The 25,945-nt window shown below is 44.3% G+C and overlaps 1 protein-coding gene across 1 annotated transcript in view; it reads left to right on the plus strand.

The window, feature by feature from the left end:
* Positions 1-25,945, plus strand: part of RELL2 (RELT like 2) — a 217,167-nt gene that overhangs the window by 77,233 nt on the left and 113,989 nt on the right. Inside the window, exons 3-4 of the mRNA XM_069199480.1 lie at positions 10,946-11,011; positions 11,139-11,202. Coding sequence (XP_069055581.1) covers positions 10,946-11,011; positions 11,139-11,202 — 130 coding nt within the window. The remainder of the gene's footprint in view (positions 1-10,945; positions 11,012-11,138; positions 11,203-25,945) is intronic.

The following is a 25,945-nucleotide window of genomic DNA, read 5'->3' on the forward strand; positions in this document are numbered from 1 at the left end:
TACAGACCACTGGGATCATGGAATTGTACCAACAATGCCAGGATGGCATAGAGGGGGCAATTCCATGATCATAGACATGTTACATGGCCATATTCGGAGTTACCATGGTGAAGCTACATATAGGTAGTGACCTATATGTAGTGCACGCGTGTAGTGGTGTCCCCGCACTCACAAAGTTCAGTGAATTGGCTCTGAACAATGTGGGGGCACCTTGGCTAGTGCCAGGGTGCCCTCACACTAAGTAACTTTGCACCTAACCTTTACCAGGTAAAGGTTAGACATATAGGTGACTTATAAGTTACTTAAGTGCAGTGTAAAATGGCTGTGAAATAACGTGGACGTTATTTCACTCAGGCTGCAGTGGCAGGCCTGTGTAAGAATTGTCAGAGCTCCCTATGGGTGGCAAAAGAAATGCTGCAGCCCATAGGGATCTCCTGGAACCCCAATACCCTGGGTACCTCAGTACCATATACTAGGGAATTATAAGGGTGTTCCAGTAAGCCAATGTAAATTGGTAAAAATGGTCACTAGCCTGTCAGTGACAATTTGAAAGTAATGAGAGAGCATAACCACTGAGGTTCTGGTTAGCAGAGCCTCAGTGAGACAGTTAGTCACTACACAGGTAACACATTCAGGCACACTTATGAGCACTGGGGCCCTGGGTTACCAGGGTCCCAGTGACACATACAACTAAAACAACATATATACAGTGAAAAATGGGGGTAACATGCCAGGCAAGATGGTACTTTCCTACACAACCCCCCCCAAACGAAGGACAATAAGACTAGCCATTACCTGATGAGTCTTCATTGTCTAAGTGGAAATATCTGGAGAGTCCATCTGCATTGGAGTGGCTACTCCCAGGTCTATGTTCCACTGTATAGTCCATTCCCTGTAGGGATATGGACCACCTCAACAATTTAGGATTTTCACCTTTCATTTGTTTTAGCCAAAGTAGAGGTTTGTGGTCTGTCTGAACAATGAAGTGAGTGCCAAACAGGTATGGCCTCAACTTCTTCAGAGCCCAGACCACAGCAAAGGCCTCCCTCTCAATGGCAGACCAACGCTTTTCTCTAGGGGTCAACCTTCTACTAATAAAAGCAACAGGTTGATCCTGGCCCTCAGAATTAAGTTGTGATAGGACTGCCCCTACTCCTAATTCAGATGCATCAGTTTGGACATAGAATTTTTTAGAGTAACAAGGGCTTTTCAGGACAGGTGCAGAGCACATGGCCTGCTTCAGCTCCTCAAAAGCTTTCTGACAGTTTGCTGTCCATAATACCTTTTTAGGCATTTTCTTGGATGTGAGGTCATTAAGAGGGGCTGCAATGGAGCCATAGTTCTTAATGAACCTCCTGTAATACCCAGTGAGGCCTAGGAAGGCTCTCACCTGAGTCTGAGTGGTAGGGGGAATCCAATCAATAATAGTTTGGATTTTCCCCTGAAGTGGTGCAATCTGTTCCCCACCAACAAGGTGTCCCAGATAAACCACCTTACCCTGCCCTATCTGGCACTTTGAAGCCTTGATAGTGAGGCCTGCCTTTTGCAGGGCCTCCAAAACTTTCCATAGGTGGACCAGGTGATCATCCCAGCTGGAGCTAAATACAGCTATATCATCCAAATATGCTGCACTGAAAGCTTCCAGCCCTTGCAGGACTGTGTTCACCAACCTCTGAAAAGTGGCAGGTGCATTTTTCAAACCAAAAGGCATTACAGTAAACTGGTAATGTCCTCCAATGGTAGAAAATGCAGTCTTAGATTTAGCATCTTCTGACAATTTGATCTGCCAATACCCTGCAGTCAAATCAAAAGTGCTTAGATACTTGGCAGATGCCAGTGTATCTATGAGCTCATCTGCCCTGGGTATAGGGTGAGCATCAGTTTTGGTTACTAAGTTGAGACCTCTATAGTCGACACAAAACCTAATTTCCTTCTTTCCATCTTTAGAATTGGGTTTTGGTACCAGTACCACAGGAGAAGCCCATGGACTGTCAGAGTGCTCAACCACTCCTAGTTCCAACATTTTCTGAACTTCTTGCTTTATGCAGTCCCTGACATGGTCAGGCTGCCTATAGATCTTACTTTTGACAGGTAAACTGTCTCCAGTATCTATAGTGTGCTCACACCAAGAAGTGGTGCCTGGCACAATGGAGAAGAGTTCTGAAAATTGTCCTAGGAGATTTATGCAATTATCTTTCTGCTCAGCAGTAAGACAATCAGCCAAAACTACACCTTCCACAAGAGCATCTTGTTCTGTGGAAGAGAAGAGATCAGGTAGAGGATCACTGTCTTCTTCCTGTCCCTCATCTGTTGCCATGAGCAGGGTGAGATCAGCCCTATCATAGTAGGGTTTCAGGCGGTTGACATGGAGCACCCTAAGGGGACTCCTGGCAGTGCCTAAGTCAACCAAGTAGGTGACTTCACCCTTCTTTTCAACAATTGTGTGTGGACCACTCCATTTATCTTGGAGTGCTCTTGGGGCCACAGGCTCCAAGACCCACACTTTCTGCCCTGGTTGGTACTGAACCAAAACAGCCTTCTGATCATGCCATTGCTTCTGGAGCTCTTGGCTGGCCTGAAGGTTTTTACTGGCCTTTTTCATGTACTCAGCCATCCTTGATCTGAGGCCAAGTACATAATCCACAAGATCCTGCTTAGGAGCTTTTAAAGGTTGTTCCCAACCCTCCTTTACAAGTGTGAGTGGACCCCTAACAGGGTGTCCAAAAAGAAGTTCAAAGGGGCTGAAGCCCACTCCTTTCTGGGGTACCTCCCTGTAGGCAAAAAGGAGGCATGGTAGAAGGATATCCCATCTCCTGCGGAGTTTTTCAGGGAGTCCCATAATCATGCCTTTGAGAGTTTTATTAAATCTCTCCACCAGTCCATTTGTTTGTGGATGATAGGGTGTTGTGAACTTGTACGTTACACCACACTCCTTCCACATGGCCTTTAAGTATGCAGACATGAAATTGCTTCCTCTGTCTGATACTACTTCCTTTGGGAAGCCCACCCTGGAAAATATTCCCAGGAGGGCCTTTGCCACTGCAGGAGCTGTAGTGGTCCTTAAAGGAATAGCTTCAGGATATCTTGTGGCATGGTCCACTACCACCAAGATAAACCTATTGCCTGAAGCAGTAGGAGGGTCAAGGGGGCCAACTATGTCAACCCCTACCCTTTCAAAGGGAACCCCAACCACAGGCAGTGGGATAAGGGGTGCCTTTGGAGTGCCACCTGTCTTGCCACTGGCTTGACAGGTTTCACAGGACTTACAAAATTATTTTGTGTCCTCAGACATCCTAGGCCAATGAAACAGTGGTACCAATCTGTCCCAAGTTTTCATTTGACCCAGGTGCCCAGCTAAGGGAATGTCATGTGCCAGTGTTAGGAGGAACTTTCTGTACTCCTGAGGAATCACTAATCTCCTGGCAGCTCCAGGTTTAGGATCCCTATGCTCAGTGTACAAGAGGTTGTCCTCCCAGTAAACTCTGTGTGAGTCACTGACATCCCCATTAGCCTGTTTGACAGCTTGCTGTCTGAGACCCTCTAATGTGGGACAGGTTTGCTGTGCCACACTCAGCTCCTCTCTGGCAGGCCCCCCTTCACCCAAAAGCTCAGCAGTGTCTGCTTCCAGCTCCTCTGGTGTAGGTTCTGCACAGGGAGGGAATTCTTCTTCCTCAGAAGTAGAATCCACTGTAGAGGGAGGGATAGTAGGAAGTGGTTTGCTTCTACTAGCCCTAGCTTTAGGGAGCACTTGGTCCATTGTTCCAGGATCCAAGCTTCCCTGTCCTTTTTGCTTTTTGGCCTGAGCCCTTGTCAAAGCAAAAATATGCCCTGGGATGCCCAGCATTGCTGCATGGGCCTCCAACTCCACATCTGACCAAGCTGATGTCTCCAAATCGTTCCCTAATAGACAGTCTACAGGTAAATCTGAAGCTACCACAACTTTCTTTGGACCAGATACCCCCCCCCAGTTGTGATTTACAACAGCCATGGGGTGGCTTTGTGTTATGTTGTGAGCATCGGTTACTTGGTACTGGTGTCCAAGTATGTGTTGTTCAGGGTGCACCAGTTTCTCAATCACCATTGTGACACTGGCACCTGTGTCCCTGTAGGCCTGGACCTCAACACCATTTATTAGGGTTAGTTGCTTGTACTTCTCCAAGTTATGGGGGCAAGCAACCAAAGTGGCTAAGTCAATAGCCCCTTCAGAGACTAAAGTAGCCTCTGTGGTCTCCCTAATCAGACCAACCCCAACTAAATTACCAAAAGTGAGCCCAGCTACTCCCTTGGATTGGTTATTAGTAGGTTTGCTCCCACCACCACTGCTATTAGTAGGGACACTAGGTGTAGCAGTAGGGGTTGTAGTGGTAGGAGCTGTGGTGCCTTTCTTTGGACAACTGGGATCTGTTGTCCAATGGCCTTTTATTTTACATAAATAGCACCATGGTTTCTTTTCCTTGTTCTGATTAAAGGAGGATTTGGGCCCACCACCCCCACCAGAGTGTTTTTGTGGGCCTGATGCAGACTCATTTTTAGATTTGTCCCCACCCTTGTCAGAAGACTTACCATCCTTCTTTTTGTTGCCATCTTTGTCACCCCCTGTATGAACTTTTCTGTTCACTCTTGTTCTGACCCATTTGTCTGCCTTCTTTCCCAATTCTTGGGGAGAGGTCAGATCAGAGTCCACCAAGTACTGGTGCAACAAATCAGACACACAATTATTAAGAATATGCTCTCTCAGGATTAAGTTATACAGGCTGTCATAATCAGTAACTTTACTGCCATGTAACCACCCCTCCAAGGCCTTCACTGCCTGGTCAATGAAATCAACCCAGTCTTGTGAAGACTCCTTTTTGGTATCTCTGAACTTTATCCTGTACTGTTCAGTGGTTAAGCCATAACCATCCAGGAGTGCATTCTTAAGAACTTGGAAATTGTTAGCATCATTTTCTTTTACAGTAAGGAGCCTATCCCTACCTTTTCCAGTAAATGATAGCCATAGGATAGCAGCCCACTGCTTTTGAGGGACATCCTGTACAGCACAGGCCCTCTCAAGTGCAGCAAACCACTTGTTAATGTCATCCCCCTCCTTGTAAGGGGGAACTATCTTATGCAGATTCCTGGAATCATGCTCTTTTGCAGGATGACTATGGGGAATACTGCTGCTGCCACCATGGGTATCTAAACCCATCTTCTGTCTTTCCCTCTCTATTTCTAAAGACTGTCTATCCAAATCCAGCTGTTGCTTCTTGAGCTTCAGTCTGGTTTGCTCCACTCTCAATCTATTGAGCTCCCTTTCTAACAATCTGTCATCAGGGTGGGTGGGAGGGACATTTCTAGATACAGAGGTATGATGGGAATGAACAGAAGGAGACCTGTCCCTTACCAAGGGCACCCTAACAGCTTGGCTACCAGCATAATGTGAGAGCACATCATCAGTATGATGTGATTCAACCTCTGTACCAACTATGCTAGACTGTCTAGTAATGGGCAGGCTGAGAAGTTTCTTTCCTGAACCTTTTCCTGGGGGAGTCCCTGGATCAGATTGAGAACCATTAGCTACTTTTTCTACAGATTGGGCACTTATGGCCTTATCCTGTACTCTAAGCATATTAATTAACAGTTCTAAGGAAGGATTCTTCCCTACACTCAAACCTCTCTCTATGCAGAGACTCCTTGCTCCTGTCCAGCTAAGGTGATCATATGCAAGTTTGGACAGTTCAACTTTTTGGCCTGTGCCAGACATTTTTAGAGAGAGTTAAAGTGATAGACAAAGAGAAAAAAGTTTTCAGAACTTTTTGGAAAGACAGAAAAAACTTTTTAAACTTTTAAGAACTTTTTGAAAGTTTAGAAGTACTTTTCAGCACTTAGAAAAGAGTGAAAAGAGGAAATGCAAAACTTTTTGGCTATGTGTATATACACTGACCTTGTTTTGTATATTTTTCTCTTATGAAAAGTACAATGACAAGAGTGGTAAGTAGTCTCAAAGCACTTATCCCACCGCTGCCACCAATGTAGGAGGCTGGACTGGCTTGTAGTGAGTACCAAGGGGTACTTGCACCTTGCACCAGGCCCAGTTATCCCTTATTAGTGTATAGGGTGTCTAGCAGCTTAGGCTGATAGATAATGGTAGCTTAGCAAAGCAGCTCAGGCTGAACTAGGAGACGTGTGAAGCTACTACAGTACCACTTAGTGTCATATGCACAATATCATAAGAAAACACAATACACAGTTCTACTAAAAATAAAGGTACTTTATTTTTATGACAATATGCCAAAGTATCTTAGAGTGTACCCTCAGTGAGAGGATAGGAAATATACACAAGATATATATACACAATAGCAAAAATATGCAGTATAGTCTTAGAAAACAGTGCAAACAATGTATAGTTACAATAGGATGCAATGGGGAAACATAGGGATAGGGGCAACACAAACCATATACTCCAGAAGTGGAATGCGAACCACGAATGGACCCCAAACCTATGTGACCTTGTAGAGGGTCGCTGGGACTATTAGAAAATAGTGAGAGTTAGCAAAATAACCCTCCCCAAGACCCTGAAAAGTGAGTGCAAAGTGCACCAAAGTTCCCCTAAGGACAAAATAGTCGTGTTAGAGGGAAAATGCAAGGAAAACACAAATCAGCAATGCAACAACGATGGATTCCTGACTGAGGGTACCTGTGGAACAAGGAGACCAAGTCCAGAAGTCACAAGCAGCTCGGAGATGGGCAGATGCCCAAGAAATGCCAGCGGTTGGTGCAAAGAAGCTCTTACTAGGCTGAAGAACTGTGAATACTGCAGGAACGACAAGGGCTAGAGTCTTCCCCTTTGGAGGATGGATCCCCCACGCCTTGGAGAGTCGTGCAAAAGTGTTTTCCCGCCGGATGGACGCCAACAAGCCTTGCTACACGCAAATCGTGCATTTGGCGTTTTTGGACGCTGCTGGGGCCCAGGAGGGACCAGGAGGTCGCAAATTGGACCTGCAGAGAGAGGGGACGTTGAGCAAGACAAAGAGCCCTCACTGAAGCAGGTAGCACCCGGAGAAGTGCCAGAAACAGGCACTACAAGGATGCGTGAAACGGTGCTCGCCGAAGTTGCACAAAGGAGTCCCACGTCGCCGGAGACCAACTTAGAAAGTCGTGCAATGCAGGTTAGAGTGCCGTGGACTCAGGCTTGGCTGTGCACGAAGGATTTCCGCCGGAAGTGCACAGGGGCCGGAGTAGCTTGCAAAGTCGCGGTTCCCAGCAATGCAGCCCAGCGAGGTGAGGCAAGGACTTACCTCCACCAAACTTGGGCTGAAGAGTCACTGGACTGTGGGGGTCACTTGGACGGTGTCGCTGGATTCGAGGGACCTCGCTCGTCGTGCTGAGAGGAGACCCAAGGGACCGGTAATGCAGCTTTTTGGTGCCTGCGGTTGCAGGGGGAAGATTCCGTCGACCCACGGGAGATTTCTTCGGAGCTTCTGGTGCAGAGAGGAGGCAGACTACCCCCACAGCATGCACAAGCAGGAAAACAGTCGAGAAGGCGGCAGGATCAGCGTTACAGAGTTGCAGTAGTCGTCTTTGCTACTATGTTGCAGGTTTGCAGGCTTCCAGCGCGGTCAGCGGTCGATTCCTTATCAGAAGGTGAAGAGGGAGATGCAGAGGAACTCGGCTGAGCTCATGCATTCGTTATCTAAAGTTTCCCCAGAGACAGAGACCCTAAATAGCCAGAAAAGAGGGTTTGGCTACCTAGGAGAGAGGAAAGGCTACTAACACCTGAAGGAGCCTATCACAAGGAGTCTCTGACGTCACCTGGTGGCACTGGCCACTCAGAGCAGTCCAGTGTGCCAGCAGCACCTCTGTTTCCAAGATGGCAGAGGTCTGGAGCACACTGGAGGAGCTCTGGACACCTCCCAGGGGAGGTGCAGGTCAGGGGAGTGGTCACTCCCCTTTCCTTTGTCCAGTTTCGCGCCAGAGCAGGGGCTAAGGGGTCCCTAAACCGGTGTAGACTGGCTTATGCAGAATTGGGCACATCTGTGCCCAACAAAGCATTTCCAGAGGCTGGGGGAGGCTACTCCTCCCCTGCCTTCACACCATTTTCCAAAGGGAGAGGGTGTCACACCCTCTCTCAGAGGAAGTTCTTTGTTCTGCCATCCTGGGCCAGGCCTGGCTGGACCCCAGGAGGGCAGCTGCCTGTCTGAGGGGTTGGCAGCAGCAGCAGCTGCAGAGAAACCCCAGGAAGGGCAGTCTGGCAGTACCAGGGTCTGTGCTACAGACCACTGGGATCATGGAATTGTACCAACAATGCCAGGATGGCATAGAGGGGGCAATTCCATGATCATAGACATGTTACATGGCCATATTCGGAGTTACCATGGTGAAGCTACATATAGGTAGGGACCTATATGTAGTGCACGCGTGTAATGGTGTCCCCGCACTCACAAAGTTCAGTGAATTGGCTCTGAACAATGTGGGGGCACCTTGGCTAGTGCCAGGGTGCCCTCACACTAAGTAACTTTGCACCTAACCTTTACCAGGTAAAGGTTAGACATATAGGTGACTTATAAGTTACTTAAGTGCAGTGTAAAATGGCTGTGAAATAACGTGGACGTTATTTCACTCAGGCTGCAGTGGCAGGCCTGTGTAAGAATTGTCAGAGCTCCCTATGGGTGGCAAAAGAAATGCTGCAGCCCATAGGGATCTCCTGGAACCCCAATACCCTGGGTACCTCAGTACCATATACTAGGGAATTATAAGGGTGTTCCAGTAAGCCAATGTAAATTGGTAAAAATGGTCACTAGCCTGTCAGTGACAATTTGAAAGTAATGAGAGAGCATAACCACTGAGGTTCTGGTTAGCAGAGCCTCAGTGAGACAGTTAGTCACTACACAGGTAACACATTCAGGCACACTTATGAGCACTGGGGCCCTGGGTTACCAGGGTCCCAGTGACACATACAACTAAAACAACATATATACATTGAAAAATGGGGGTAACATGCCAGACAAGATGGTACTTTCCTACAGTGGCACTCAAAAGAACCATTTTGTGGGTCTTGATATTTTTGGAGAAATGTGTGTGGTATTATTTTTTGTGCTTTTAATGTTTTTTTTTAATAACGGTTGTTGCAAACAACCACTGATCATTTTCTAGCTATAGAATTTACTGAATTTGTGTTCACCATTTCTGTCCCAATTATTGGGTACTGTTCTCTGCATCATAATCTGACCTTGCATTCCACACTGTACTTTGTGAAGGTTTAGAGATGCATATTGTATTTTAGATCAATTTGCTGCATCACCTCTGCATAAATGTTTGAGAAGTTTCAATGCCCTATGCTTCACCTGTTGAACTTTTCTGCTGGCACCTCCAGTACTTCTTCTCATGCTTTGTCTGATAATCGAAGTGCCAAATTAGTAAAGTCCTGTTTCTCCCTTGAGCACCTTCTGGTCACAGAGTTTGCACTTAACCATTCCGGAATTTGCTCGTATTGGGGGATGGCTAAAGAATTTCCATGTAGTCTTTTCAAATCCATACAAATCCTTTGTGTTATTTCCAAGTGATGTGCCTGTCGCGATCTGTAAACAAAATACAGCTTTTCAATGGAAACTCTGATCTAACCATAACTATATAGTCACAATTACCATATAACTGACTTAGTGTGAATTGCGCTGCTTATACCAGTGGAGCACTGGGAGCAGATGTCTGGGGAGATGTATTTCCTTTTATTTTCATTGTCGCACAGTGGGAGTCTTTTGATGACTGGGCAAGAGAATGAAATATCTTATGCTTTCTTTGATGTTTGTCAGGTGGTGAGCATCTGCTTTTGGATTGGCTTAGCCTTTTAGTGCACATGTTGCACTGCTGTTTATCATGAGCATTAAGGTCACTTAGGGATGGTGGTTGAAAACAGTTGTCTCATGCCATTTATTAAACTGAAGTAGCCATCATGAGTGTTAATCAGTGGATGATGTAGTATGGGTTTACAAATTCCAGACTGCTTGGTGTGTAATGCTGTCTACTGAGGAAACTGGTTCCCCTAACTGGTGATGGCTTGTATCCCAGAATGTTGTAGCCACAAGAGGCAAAGATGGGTGCATGTTGTAATGAACCTGTAATGTGCTGTGTTAAAATGTGAAACCACAATGAATATAAATCAGTCCTATGTATGGGTAATGTGGTCTTTTGTTACGTATTTGGTGTTTGGAGTAAATGATTTGTGTCTGTGGTTTGACGTGCACCTGAATTCAGTTTACCTAATTTCTCTATCCACTATGTTTGAGGGATGTGGCCATGGAGACTTTTCATTTGCTCATTCTTTTTTTCATTATTCAATTAGTAAGGGCCTGATTTAGATTTCTGCAGATGGAATACTCCGTCACAAACATTACAGATATCCCGTCTGCCGTATTATGATCCCCTCAGAATATAATGGGATTGTAATACACCAGTCGGGATATCCGTCATGTTTGTGACGGAGTATTCCGCCAAGATCTAACTCAGGCCCTTAGTCTTTTATTTGTGGTTTTAAATAGGGCAGGCATGTCCCAGTGTGTGATTTACTGGGAGTCAATTTACATGATCAAAGATTATAGAAATAAATCAAGATGTAGAGTAGTCAGTTTATGGTGTATTTTTTACCCCTGTTGTGGGTTTATCTATTGTTCATAGTGTTGTAAGTAATTCCTGTTTTGAATTCTTTGTTGGAATGCAAGAATGTCAAGTATTCTATTTTTGAGCTTGATCTGTCTACTTAAGTTGAGAACACTGCCGTGCTCAAAGTTTAAGTAAGCTCTAAAATTACTGGATGTTCTTGCACCGATTGCAAGATGAATTGCTTCCCAGACTTTACAGTCTTGTGATAAGTGCTTATAACAAAAGGAACTCAGTTTAGTTCTCACAACAGTGCCCTGAATGTACAAAGGTACAGGAAATGTCTCACCTGCAGTCTCTGCTCTGTTTTCAGATGAAGAAGACCTTTCCAATGAAGACACTGTGGAGCGGATTGTGAAGTGTATTATCCAGAATGAAGGTAAGTGAAACTGAGAGTCATAAGTGTGCCTCATCTCTCATCTCATTTTACTGCCTTTATACTAGTCACATATATTCAGGAGTAGGAGAGTCATCGGAAATTGCATCTCTTCTTTTCTTTCTTTTAGCAAACACAGAAGCCCTGAAACAGATGCTGGGGGAAAATGAAAAGGAGGCAGCTGCTGTACCCAGGTAAAGGTTTGGATAACTAGGCGCTGTGCATGGCCACATTCTGTATTTAACTCCAAAGAGGGAGACTGTAGAAGTGTAGGGCTATCAGTGTCTTTATTTGGCCTCTTGTGACATTCAAGAAAAGGAAGCAACCCTACATCCTTTTTTATACCTCTTCTGGCCATAATGGACATGAGCTATAGAGGAAGAAACTCACCTCTTTCCAACAGTAAACCACCAAAAGCAATTCAAAAGACAGACTGCCAATGTTATCCCTGTTCATTTATAAAGCATCTGGGCTGTTCTGTAAAGGACTGAATTCACCTATTTTATTTCTATACTGTTCAAATAACTGTGAAAGTTAACAGCTAACCCCTGTCAATTCCTAAGCATTGCAGTACGTCGGTTCTAAGTAAGACTATGTAACTCTTTCTGACCATTCTCCTTGTGAGGCTACAGTGATACAGAATGTGATGTCTTTTCTCTGGGTGCACGAACAGTCAGTTATTCTGTCCGGTATACAATGCGGGTTCAGTCATATGCCACAAGCGATCCATGGCTTCATGTACTATTTGACTCCAGATAAATAACCAGCAATTGTACATTTGCATATGGCACTATGTATATTTGGTTCTGAAAAAACAGCAATGTTGTGTTGCTATGGCTTACTCCAGGAGGTGGTAGCAGGATTGAAGCTCAGATATATTTAATGCAGTAAGCACACACAATAAGCCAAACATTGTTAACAGCACTTCTGTGTTAAGGCATTACAATGCAAATAACATGGTTGCCTATGAGCAGAGCCATTCTTTGGGGTAGGGTTTATGAGAGTGTGGATTTTGTTGAAGATCCTTGGGTCTCTGCTCTCTTAGTGTAGCTTTGTTTTCAGATCCCAGTCAATGGGTCAAATGTGGCAAACAGTTTTGGTACAATGAATGAAGTATACTTTGATATGTGTGCTCTTTGACCTAGTTTCTCAGCAGTCAAAGGTGCAGATAGAGACAATTGTGCAGGTTTGAGCCCAGCCAGCTGAGACTCTGCCAAAAGTGTCATCAAACACACAACTGCTTAAGACACTCAAACATTTTCATCATAAAGTGAACAGGAATTGCTATCATAGGACAAATGACGGATTTTGGGTGTCAAAAAAACTGATTTAAAGTAAGTGTTTAAGTTTCAGATATTAGGACAACCGGTCTCTGATGGTGGATGACTGGAGCACTGGACACTGCACACTGGAAGTAACTATGGCCACCATTCCAACATGTCTCTGAAGTTCAAACATGAAACTCTCTAGTGCTTAAACTGGTCTAGCAAAAACAGTATGTCCTGTGAGTGTGGCAAGCTTTATGGAGGCATACCTTATCATTGATTTGCTGCAGTCAAAATATCTAGATGGTGGGCGGGGCACCCAAGGGCTCTCAGGACTCACTGCTGTACATAGCATCCAGGTAACTGGGAGTTAAAACTCTAAACTACAATGTCTCCAAAACTACAAGGGGTAGAGAGGTGGATTGAACAGTCTGATAGCCAACACACCCAGCCATTGCCTAAAGGATGTTACCCTAATGCTGAGATGAAAGGAACACTTCTCTTTGTCACTTTCAGGTCAGAATGGTGTGATTTGTGCTCCTGCAAAGTAAGTAAAGGCACAGCGTGGGCCAGGACAATTAAGCCTTCTTTTTTTTTCAGTCCTTTGGTGAAGCAGATGTATTCAGTTTGATTGGCCCAACTGGGACGCATGTTGTTTGATCTCCTGAGAAGTTCACTACTTTGATTCAACCTCTGTGTAGGTGTCAGTTTGCTGGGGATTGCTCTTTGTCCTCCTTGTAAGTGGTTAGCTCCTCTTTATGCATCTGTCACTATTGTTTCCTTTTCTTCCATGGCTGTCCACAGCACCTGGAAGTCACACAGGGCCATAGGTGTCTTCCCAGCCTTCTAGAGACATGTATCCCACAGATATCCCTCCATACTGATGTAGCACAGTTTCTCCAAATGGCCAGAATCGACTGGCCCAAGGAGACCTCTACTTATATATTGATTATCTTTTGATCATAAAGTTATTGGTCAGTTTGTTGATCAAGATGACCACAGACAACATGTGTTTCATGAAACTTAACTCCATTTCCTCAAGGCCCCCAAGGTTAGTTCTAGTTATTAACCTGCATGCTGTCAAAACAGTCTCTTTCACCTTTAACTATGTACCCCTTATGAGTCCCTGAATTCCCCATCTTCACATATCCACTCAAAAATAATCACTCAAAAAATGGATGTGGACAAATCCTGTATTCAAAGTAGAAAGCATATTTGCACACTGTGTGAAAGGAGTGGAAGTTAGGTTCCAACTAGTGAAGGAAATGTGGAGTGTTGACACAAAGCACTGCAACAGCCAAAGATGCAGTGCTGTGTTTCTTCAAAGGGTGAGAGAAAAACAGCACCATATCTCTCAAGATATGGTGCTGTTTTTCTCTTTTCCAGTGCTGCTGCACTTTAGGCTGCCATGCGCCAACACACAAACCATGGCACCAAGGCTATGTGCTTTCTGTCAAGCATAGATTTAACACTGTAAGAGGTCACTACCAGAATACAAAAGCAATTCTTTATACAGTGCTTGCCAAACTTTTCAGAACTATCATCCACTTTTTAGAACGACTAATTTTCGCGACACACCAACATTTAATGGACTTGAAGCAATTTTTGAATGTAACAAAAGCATTGTGTTGTAGCGCATTGTCATTTATAAACAGCACATTTTTCATTGAAATGACCCCTAACTGTGCACAGACGTACAGCTTTACCAATAATATTTCATAGCACACAAATGATAATGTGTGGAAATCGGGATCGTGTGAATATTTAGCATTTGTGCATCACCAATGTGAGAAATTGGGTTGTTGGTTGACTGGGGTGTGTGCACTGGTCAACCACCAACCTCAATTCTTGTCAGTGTAAGGCACAAGCAAACCCCAAATTAACCTGTGCTTACCCTCTGATAAGTTGGTGTAGGGCAGTCAGATTTAGCTTGAGAGCAATGTTTTGTATTTGTGCAACACTCCAAACAGTAAAACAGTGAATACATCAAACTAAAAAGATACTACACCAAGTTAGAAGAATAGAACCTAATTTCATAAATGAAACAAGAACAAAATGGCAAAATTAAAATAAGTAAAACTTTATTTATGAATTTTTAAAGAATAAACTGTAAAACAGTGCTTAAAAGCAATAACCGCCAACCTGGGATATATGGTCACACCGGACTGGGACAAAGTCAAAAGTTCAGGTCGACCGTGATGGAGCGCAGACAAGCTACAGGAATCCAGTTGGGTCTGCTGAACCAAAGAAACTTTACAGTCGGTTTGTGGGGTGTTGCGTTAGTTCAGAACCGTGCAGTAGGGGGGATACGTTGACTTTCTCCACCCAATAGCACCAACGCGTTAGTTCAGAGATGCAGTGAGGCTGTAGTGTGATTTCCCGGTGCATCGAGGACTGGGGCACTGGGTTTTGTGATGCAAAGGCTGGTGCCAAGGATGCATTGTGCAGTCAAGGCAACGCATCCGTTCTGATAAGTGCAGAGGCTGCGATGCGGAGTTTCGTCACCATTGAGACTACCGTCGACGGGGATGTGGGGACACTGCACCGAGAAAAGCACCTCAGTGCTAGTTCCAAATGCCATGCGCTGGTTTCAAGATGCGAGGAACAGTGGTGATGCGAGTCTGGTTGCACCAGTTCCAACCCACACAGTAGAGGAGAAGCATTGATTTTCTTCATGCAACAGTGGCAATGCATCAATTCTGGTTCCGCAGCAGAGGATGTGTCAGTTCCCACTCGAGCAAGCACATTAGGCCCTCTTTCAAGGGTCCAGAACTGGAGTGGCACCACTTGGCAGGACAGACTCACAGATGGGGGAATCAAGGTGCAGGAACAGGGTGGTTGGAAGTCTGGTATGTCCCTAAGACTTCATATCAGGAGTCCAGCCAAATAGCCCTTTGAGTCACTCTAGGTTCTGGGTTGGAGAGATTCAGGTCCAGTCCTTCTCACTCCCAGGAAAGAAGACAGTAGGCACATTTCAGCACAGCAAAGCAGGAGTCCATCAAACAGCAGTCCTGCAGAGAGACAAGACTTCAGCAGCGAAGCAGTCCTTCTTCCTGGCCGTATATCCACACGTCCCCTAGTGTACTGAAGTGGTGGTGTCTGAGATCCAGTATAGGAGTGTATGTAGCCCTTTGTGTGTGGACAGGACGCAACGTGTGACTGTGTCTAGCTCCTCCCTCACATCCTGCCCAGGACGGCCCATCAGGATACATATGTCCCATCAAGCCACACCTAAACTCCATTTCTGTGTGGGTTTCTAGGGACAATACCCGAAGCCCAGCTGTCTCCCACCCCAGACGTGATCAGAGACTGGGAGCAGGTGCTAAATGGCTAAGGCAAGAAAGTGCCAACTTTCTAAAAGTGGAATTTTCAGAATTGCAATTTAAAATCTGACTTCATCATAAGTTGTGATTTTAAATTGAGATTCCAGAGACATCAAACTTGAAAAGTCTATCAGTTCCAGATTGTAAATTACTTATAAAATGTAATAAGATAATTTTAGTGTTAATCTATGGGAGAAATAAGCCAAGACGTGGTGAAAACGAATTTAAGAGCTTTGCACCGTTAGACTATGTAAAACTTAAAAGTACATGTCCAACATTTTAACTTCACTGCACCCTGCCCTTGGGGCTGTCTATGGCCTACCTTAGGGGTGACTTGTAGGTATTAAAAAGAATAGTCAGAGCTTGGAAGAAGGTTGACTTTGCCAGGTCGATATGGCATTTTAAAACTACACACAGAGGTTCTGCAGTGGCAGGCCCAAGACAGGTTTAAAGGGCTACTTAAGTGGGTGGCCTAATCAGTGCTGCATGCCCGCTAGTACTAGGTAATTTACTGGCCCTGGGCACATGTAGTGCACTCTGCTAAGGACTTATAAGTATTACATATGCCAATTGGGGATAAGCCAATTTACCACATTTTTAGGGAAAGAGCACAAACACTTTAGCACTGGTTAGCACTGGTAAAGTGTGCAGAATCCTAAGGCCAGAAAAAAAAAAAGTCAGCAAAAACAGGTCTAAAGGCAAAAAGTTAGGGGAAACCTCACCAATAATACTAGGTCTAAGTCTAACAACTAAGTAAAGTGTATTGATTTGTTTTGATCCTGCAAAAATCTGTGTCCAGTGCACGTCAGAATTACAAAAAAAGTGCTTCATGTTTTGCTTCCCTAACTACTGAATGTATATAGTTCACTTACAAGTATTATTTATACTTTGTTTGTTGAACAAACATTACATTTTATAACCTTTCCCTTCACACTTTCTGTACTCCAGCAAGGTTATCACGTAAATCACTTTGAAAACGCCTGTCTTTGCAATCAGAGAAAGATAAACAAACACCAATCCACATGTTAAAGCAATAAGAATTAATTTGTTGTGAGACATAGCCTGATATTTGACCTTGGTCTTTGAAGCACCGCAAATATGACAATATAAACCCAGAGTTTAAAGGATTCTTTATTTACTTCTCTCTTTCCCGGCCACCAAAAATCATTGGTCATGACCCACAGCTTTGGAAACGCGTCTTTAATACTTTTCCCACTTTCTATGTGTGCTGTACAGTGCAGCACACATGCAAAGTATGAAAAACGTGGAGACTTAAAAGTTGCTCTACTGTTATGCTTGCTTCAAGAAGGCATACTTATTGCTGCCCAAATCCCTACCTACAAATGTTTGTAGATAGGGATTTGTGTCAACATGCATGGGAATGCCCATGTACAGCCCATTGGACGCCTTCTTGATGCAAAGTAGAATAAGGTAGCCCATAGCCACATTTTGTTACTTTAGGCAACTTTGAATGCAAACCATGTATTGGAAAGTGAATTCCACGAATGTACTCTGCGCCGGGTTTGCTTCACTCTTGTGACGCGACTTGGTGTAAAATGTTAGTAAATCTGGACCGCCAGGGAGGCAGTGAAAACGTCTTCAGCAGGGATCTGTGATTTCTAAACCGTTGTGAATGGGGCTTAACTGTAGGAGGCCATTGATGGCCATTAGACGTAGAATGTGCCTCACAAAAGTCAGGCATCAAAGTGAGGTTAAACTGTCTCCAGCCAGCTGATGGGCCCATGGGGAGAACCCTGTTTAGCTCAGTCTTTTGTTTTTGTTTCTTGGCTGAATATAAATTACTGTGAGAAATGTGAGAAGTGAGAAGGGGGAAACGGCAATGGCTTCTCCAAGGTGTAGAAACCAAGGGCTGGTTCACAGAAAGGGAAACTGAAGTACCATTATCATGTGCCCAGAACATCACCTGTAAGCCCAAACACACAACTTTGGGTAGAAAAGGGGCAGCCAGAAAATTGACCTAACGAGCAGGATGGCACTGTTGTCCTCGCAATGCCTGGAGGTTTGCTCCTCTGTCCAAAGAGTTACCTTTCTTTACCACTAAACACCCTATTAGAATCAGTCTGTTATGTAAAATGAGATAGTGGATAGAAATTAAAATGAAGTGTGGGGTGAGTTCTCTATTGACAGCTCAAAGCCCTTCCTCTGCCTAATACTTTCTATTCATTCCTGGTCAAATGAACCCCTTTCTGGTGGGTGATGAGAGAAGATTGCATTGTCATGTAAGATTTTGATACAATACCGCGCAGTTGCTTCATCACCTTGAGGTCAAAGTTCTAAAGCGCCAGTCCACCTTGAGATGGTTCTAGAGATGTTGGAAGCTGAGGTTCGGTAGCCGTGAAATGGAGTCACAGCTTAATGGCTGTGTTTCAGAACCAACTTGTCTACCAACTGTATGAATGTGGCCAGATCAGACTTCAGAGCGTAGCAGGTATTAAAACAGATGATTAATGCGATTTGTGCTGAATGTGAGAACCTAACCATATTATTGACAAATGCACAAAATCATGTAATTTAAAGCAGGTGTTTCTAGGCTATTACTGCATAATTCAACCATGTAGCTTCAGGTTCACAAACTGTGTCATATTCCGTAGACAGTCCAGGGGACCAGGTATGTGGTGACAAGTTCAAAAGACTTGTATATTTTCAATTGCATAAGTCATTTGCTGTTGGGCTGTTCCCACATTGGAGCTCAGGCTTTTCACCAGACAAACTTTACATCTTAAAGATGGGCCATTTGCCCCTCTTATTAGCACACATCATGGACCATACTTTGGCTTCTGGGTCATGGGTGATGTAGCGCAGAAACAAGGCTCTTTTCAGAACTCCTATTATGCCCATTCTGTTCAACACTGGCTCTGGCCTTGAGTGTGCTTGTGTAATCTGTTCTCTATGGATTCTGGGCATGTGCGAGTATGCATGTAGGCACATGTGCGTGTCCGCGTGTGTGCATGATCGAATCCTGCACGGCCAGGTGCCAATGTCAAACTCAATATCCAGAAAAAAATAAAAATAAATTCCGGCATTGGGATATGACAAACATACACACTAGAACCACATACCTGATGCATAAAACATGATCGCGCCCGCACAACTTACTTAGCGACATTGAACTCGGACTATTAATAGAGATAAAAGCTTCAGTGGTCTCACACACTCAGCGGCAGCAGGTATACACCATGTCCTACGCAGAGTATAACTCAAGGAGGGCACATCTCCCCACTCAAAACCGCGGTAAATAATTAAGATCCTCTCTAATAAAGTCCCCGTTGATAAAGCGAAGCATTTTATACCGGAACACTTTTTTTTTTAAAGTGGTGGATGCTGATGATCAGGCCTCACCTGATCATCACAACTGAGTCACAGAAAAAGTCACTACTTGCAGTACATTCTGTAGAGTGGAGGGGAGGTTCACTTTATGAAGCCATAGACAGACTGCTCAAATTTGCTATTAAAGGGCTCTTCCCTTTAATAGGATACATATTCCTTTGATGAATTTTGCATATTTTATTTAATTAGAGTTTTGTATTGCAAGAACCTCAATTTGGAGAACAAATGCCATTATGAATCAAGCCCTTTGTTCTGTCTGCTTCAGAATTGGATTTGTAGAATATCATATGTATTTATATTACTGTATTATTTTGCGCACCTGCTGCTCTGTTACAGAGCTCGACCTCTGTGTTTGATTGTTGTGCAGCACTGGAATTATGCAGTGGGGGAGCACCAAATTATGCAGTTGAGCCTGACCAAATTATGCAGCAAGAAAAGGCAAATTATGCTGCTTAATGGAGCAAACTTTTTTGATAATATTATTTCATTATTTTGTCATTTTTACACATGTTAATTCTGTCTGGGCAAAGATTTAATCTCATTAGTACCAGTTTATTAACGAAAGAATTCAGATTGGTCTTGCTTGTTGAAGTTTAAACATTCAGGATCTCAGGAGTAGGATACTTGGTTAAGAAGTCTGGGTCACCAGGAACAGGACTAGATCACCAAGCCACAGGTGAACTGAGCATAGATTGGATCATGAAGCCAGAAAGGCATTAGCGTGGGCATAATTTAATGGAAATTATATCTTAGATTAAGCCGGCATTGGTTGGAGAATCATAGTCAATACATGTATTTGTGTCTCAACAATGGGCAACTGCACTTTTAGTTTTTTCATCTGCCCTCCGAACCATCTCTGCAAACAAGGAACATTCCTCTGTTGGTGGCTGTGTTGGAGAGCTCAGCTCTGGTATTTTGTAAGTTCAAATACAATCCATCATCAGTATAATCAGGGGGTAGCAAGCTGCCCCCTTCCTCATCATCACCAATGTCCTGAGGGACATTAAATGCGTCTTGCACTGGGTCTAAATCAAAGCAAAAAAGTGTGTGCATTCTCTGCTGATAGTGGCAATGAATTAGATGTCTCAAATTGGAATCTGGTTGTATAACCGCTGGTTGTGCTTCCATGATGTTCTGTGACATAGCCTGGAACAGGCAGACATCAGTTTTTGGTTGGAGATTGACATTAGGAATGGGTCATCAGTTGGTGCTGGAAGAGTTGGTATCAGCACAGTTCTGGTGTGGACCTTAGCACCAGAGTAAAAGTCAGTGCCAGTGTAAATATGTGCTTGGTAGCAGGTCGCAGGTGGGCAGATGGTGTAGGAGGGTAGACCCACCTGCAGAAGTCTAACTAAAGACTCCTGAGAGCCCTTGGGGCCCCAAAGCGCACGAGTGGGAGTTGAAATTGCACCAAGAATCTGTAGCTTTGCCTTTTTGAAAGCCACTATTTGCTGCATGGTCGACAATGTCCCAGTGAACTCAAGGCATGCGAGGACCAATTGCGGAGCTGGTTTGGATACAGAAGACATGGGGGAGTGTGATATTTATCTTGACTCCCTCCTGCCTTCTTGATATGGTTCAAGTGACAGGATGGGGCTGCGTCCCACTTGGCGTTCTTGCGTTTATGCCTGGACCTTGAAAGGCATGCAAGGACTAATTGCAGAGCTGGTTTGGATACAGAAAACATTGGGGTGTGTGATCTTTATCTTGACTGCTTCCTTCATAGGCTTCACGTGACTGGATGGGGTTGCGTCCCACTTGGCCTTCTTGCTTTATGCCTGGACTTTGACTTCAACTTACTGGAAACTTCAAAGGGGAAGTGGACATTTTGTAAGAGTGGTCTTGTGACCTGAACTGCAATCGGATTATTGACCTGAGGTGGGAGTGGGACCTTGCTTCAGACATGCCCTCTTATGCTCAGTTACATAAAGTTTAGCGTCCAGGACCTGAAGTACCTTCAGGTGCATAAGGGCACATTTTCTGCATGCCTGAGTCCTGACAGGAGTCCAAGCACCATAGTCAGACCTCATGAAGGAACCTGGGTGACATCTGCTTCCTACAGTCTTGGAATGTCTTGAATCCTTTTTGTTTTCAGTGGGGACATCATTCCCTAGCACACTTTAAAAGTGTTTTGGTGTTTTTGGAAGAATGACAAGGTCTTTTTGGAGCTCCAGATCCCTATTGAAGTGCTCCAAAACAATAGAACTGACTCCGGTGCACAGTAGTGGTGCTTAAATGTGGCTCTGCATGGTCACTTCCAGGGCTATATAGACACACTGCCGAGCCATACAGCACTACCTTCAGAAGCACAGGAACATAGTAGGAAGAATCCTCTGGATTCAGTCTGGTACATGCAAATATTCTAAAAGTGAAAAAAAACCATCAACAAATTCATATATAAAATGTTTAATGGAAGTGTGAATAAGACCTTTGCAGTGGAAAGCAAAATAAACAAGCTTGACAGATCAGCAAGGGTGGTTGAGGTTCAGGTGTATGTTGGGTAATTGTGGGATTAGAAGAGAGTGCACAGATGGTATAGAGACAGACAAATGGGAGGGCACTGTGGTGAGACAGAACCATTTACCTGTGGATTTAGCAAGATTGGCTCAGAGCCATGTCACATGCCACTTCACTGGGACTGGGACAGAGCCACATGCATTGCAAGCTAATAGTACTGGGCACAAGTTGGGTATAATCTAGGTTTGTAGGGCCGGAACAGAGTCATTTAAATTGGGCTGTGACACAACCAGTCAGATTCGGGTCGGAAAGAGGTGGCAGAGTCAGTCTAATTCCAGGTTAGTAGAGCTGGGGAGTCATTAGTTTGGAAACCTAGTTTGGGCTATGGATGAATCACTCACATGTCAGTCTGAGAGGACAGTGGCAGAGTGATGCCACTTATCAAGTCAGCAGGGATGAGGCATAGCCATTCACATGGCAAGCAGGCAAGGCTGTGGCAGAGCCAGTCAAATGGCATGGAATAGGTCAGAGATAGGGCTGGTCTGCAGCAGAACAGCTAGGGGCTGGGGAACAGTAAGTCATATGTCAGGTTGGATGGTCATGCCATATACCAAGTTACAAGGGGTGGGTCAGAGCCAGTAACATCACAGAACTGAAAGATGAAGAGCTGGGCACAAGATATGTCAATGGGGCTTGGGAAGAATCAGCACATGAGGTCGGCAGGGCGAGGGTAGTGGCAGGAACATGACATGATGAGCCAGTGGGCTGGAGAAGCACAGCGGAAACACCATTTGCACTATTCTACATACATGGGGCTTGACCAGAGCCACTCACATGGCATGTCATGGGTTTGGGTCAGAGTGAGTCATATGGCACATTTGCAGGGTTGGTTGAGGGTCATCACATACCAGGTCGGTGGAGCTGTGGCAGAGCTGCTTGACAGGCCAGTGAGGCTGCAAAAACATTCACCATGTGTTAACTTGGTGCTAACTTTGCTCTTGCAGTGAACAGCTCTCTCAGGAGTTGGACTAATGTAGGATTGGTGGCCTGAAAGTGAAAATATGGTATCATGGTTTATACATGGTTCTCTTACTCATGTTTTGTGCAAAGACCTCTGAATACTTTCTGGAGTCTCTCTCTGGTTTTGGAAGCATTGAAATTCCTTCCATTGATTTCCTGAATGAGGTGACTTGAAATTTGTAGTCGCCAATTTGGTGTGTGTCACTTCAATGAGAAGGAAGTGGCTGGTAGACATCATTCTGATTAAGGAATCCATTTTGCTAGCACAGCTGGAAGCCTTCATTCTGAAGTTAGATGTGTTTTGGACTTCAGGGATTGTTATACTTAAAATTCTCCTAAACTGTGGTCCTTCTTTCTTTTGGTAAAGTGGGATCTTCTCAGGAAGAACTGCATTTACCCTCATGTGTGCAGTGTTGCCCTCTTGTGTTTATAAAGATTTGTTCCCTTTTGGAATTTGAACTATTTATTTCCAATCGTTTGAGGATGCTTGGCAAAGAAAACAGGGCTTCAAAGTATGCATCACTTTTTCAAATTCAAATTTGCAATAATCTGGTTTGTAATCTGGCTACAGTCATGCGGTCTGGCCACAATTAAAGGGAGATCTTGTAGGGGTGCAGCCTCCTCTCGGACAGCCCCTAGGTGGTGTCTTGGCAGAGAAATGTACCACAGCAAACTTGGCTACCCATAACGCATTTTTTCAACACTTATATCTGCAGGTCCGTAGTTCATGGAACTGCAGATATTTATTATATTCTAAAAGTTGGGCAACAGTGATTTCTGGTTTATTGTTAATTCACAGTAGTTTTTGCAGCAGTGTTTTTGTTGAAATGCTCTGGGCTCCATCATATGATTGCTAAGATTTCTATCATGGATGGTGGACTGATATGAGGTATGAAATGCAGGATTAATGCTACATTTACTTACCAACAATCTTCATTATGTTTAGTTTCTCGCAATCTAGATCCATACATGTTGTTGGACCATAGTAATGTTGGTGAGGGCATTAAGCTGAGAGGTATTTTAGGTATATTTCAATGACATTTTCGGTTGGTCCACTATGTATCCTCACTCAATGGAAAGAGTTCTTGCTGTATGGAAAGTGGGAGATTCCTCATGTAGTAAGGACTGGGACGAGGATGAGAAGCATTTAGAGTAATTAGGACTATAAATCAGTAATTAGAGCTGTTGCAAATATTTCCTTTAAAGCTGTTTCTTTCCCTGGTAATCTTTAAATCCAGACAGGACACCTGTTCATCCATTCATTGCCCTCTGTTAGAAACTGGGGGGTATATTTATCAGCCCCTTGTGCCACAGCTTTGTGCAGCTCTTCATAGCTCACTGTGCTAGATTATGATTGTAGCTTAAGAATTGCACACTAACAAAAGGAGCTCTGTGACTAAAGGAGTATCTCAGTGAGCTATGCACATAGAATGCTGTTCTATGATATGCAAAGTACACGTTCTTTGCAGCAGTCATATTAACCCTCTGCTCTGCCTTAGATGAGTAAAACTGCCACTAGACAAAACTCCAATCTCTCTCCAGCAGGTACATTAATCACAGAGTTATATTGGCATTTTATTGTTGCCTGAAAGCTGTTGGATATACAAGGAACTCTGAGTCATTTAAAATGCTGCACTGCTACAAATCAGTCCTCCCAGCAACAAATGTCCCCTCCTCCAGCCTTCCAGGCTCCTGTGGAAATGACTGATGCCCAGTATGACCAGTCCAAACTTCCTTCTCAGTACCAGGAAAGCTGGGCAGCAGGTCAGCGCAGCAGAACAGGAGTCCAGCGGAGTAGCAGTCCAGTAGAGTGGCTGTGCTTGTAGCAGCACAGCAGCCCCTCCTCCTGGCAGAGTTCCACAGGTCCAGAGTTGTACTGGGTTGGTGGTGCCTGAGGTCCAGTACTTATACCCATTTGAGCCTTTGAAGTGTGGGAAACTTCAAAGAGAGGCCTTTGAAGTACACAGAGTCCCTGCCCTTCCTGCCCTAGCTCCAGACTCACTACAAGGGGTTAAGCAACTCTTTGTGTGGGGACAGGACACAGCCAATTCTGATGTAAATGTCATCTCCTCCCTTCCATCCTGCACAGAATGGCCTATCAGTCACACCTAATCTCCCTTTGTGTGTGGCTGTCTAAAGGGAATGCACAAAGCCCAGCTGTCACCCACCTCAAATATGTACTCAGAGACAGGCAGTAGACACCAAATTGTTAAGGTAAGAAAAAGCCAATTTTTGGAAATTGCCATTTTCAGAATTACAATTTAAAATCTGATTTCACCATAGATTGTGATTTTAAATTGTGATCCCAGAGACACCAAACTTGAGGGTCCCTGCTCTTCACAATTGGGAGGGCCTGAGACAGGTTTGAAATGCTATTGAAGGGGGTAGCACAACCAGTGGTGCAAGCCTTATAATAGCAATTAGTTTACAGTCCCTAGGGGCAGGTAGTGCACTTTACTAGGGACTTATAAGTAAATTAAATATGCTAATTGTGGATAAGACAGTGTTACCATGTTTTAAGTAGAGAGCACATACACATTAGCGCTAGTTAGCAGTGCTAAAGGGCCCAGAGCCCTAAAGCCAGCAAAAACAAAGTCAGCAAGACAGGAGGTCTGAAGGCAAAAACTCAGGGGAAACCACACCAATGATACCAGGTCTAATTTCCAGTTAACTCATTATATTCTTTCTCATCACTTTTCCTCCTTTCCTGAATTCCAAAATCTGCCTCCTAATACAAGAGTCTAAATCTTTGTGGTCATAAGTTGGAAAAACATTACCCAACTCTCAAGATCAGTGATTTGTCATCAATAATTCTATGTTGCTCCAACATGCAAGGAATCGGGCTGGGGTTACTATAGTTAGAGTATTTCCTACACTTGTATGCAGAAGTGACACCTCTTGGTCTGTCCAGGTACAGAAGTTGTTATTTGTTCCAAAAGGAACATGGCATTTGCCTACTATTTAGGAAAAATGGCCTATGTGTAGACGTATGCCCAACTGGCTGTTGGTGAATGTTGAAACATGGTGTAGCAAGAGAATAAGGGTTGTCCAATAGGGCTAATTAGAATGTAGGCGTTTGTGTTTTTTACAGGTTGAGATTAGGTGGTGATAGCTCACATTGAACCTAGTGAACAAAAACAATACCACATTCTGTCTAAATCCAGAAGGATAAGACCTGGTCCACCTTTCTTGCTACATATCACAAGTACCTCCACGAATCACAATTAAAATTCAGTTACTTTAAAATATTCCATGGCTGGTACTGGATCCCATTCAAACTGTTCCGGGCTGGCACGGCCACTTCTGAAGAGTGCTGGTGATGCCACAATCCAGGGGGATCCAGGGTGATCTCTGGGAGTCTGGAACTCCCTACTTCGAGCCATCAATCTCACCATCCACCCCTTGGTTGAGCTGGCTGTACTCCATCTCATTCCACTGGGCTCATCTATGGACAACCACAAATGCCGTTGGCTAGCTACAGCTCTGTCCACGGCAAAGCTGTGCATACTCTGTAGAGGGAAATC

Source organism: Pleurodeles waltl, chromosome 7 (genome assembly GCF_031143425.1).
Source record: "Pleurodeles waltl isolate 20211129_DDA chromosome 7, aPleWal1.hap1.20221129, whole genome shotgun sequence".
NCBI classification, from domain to species: Eukaryota; Metazoa; Chordata; class Amphibia; order Caudata; family Salamandridae; genus Pleurodeles; species Pleurodeles waltl.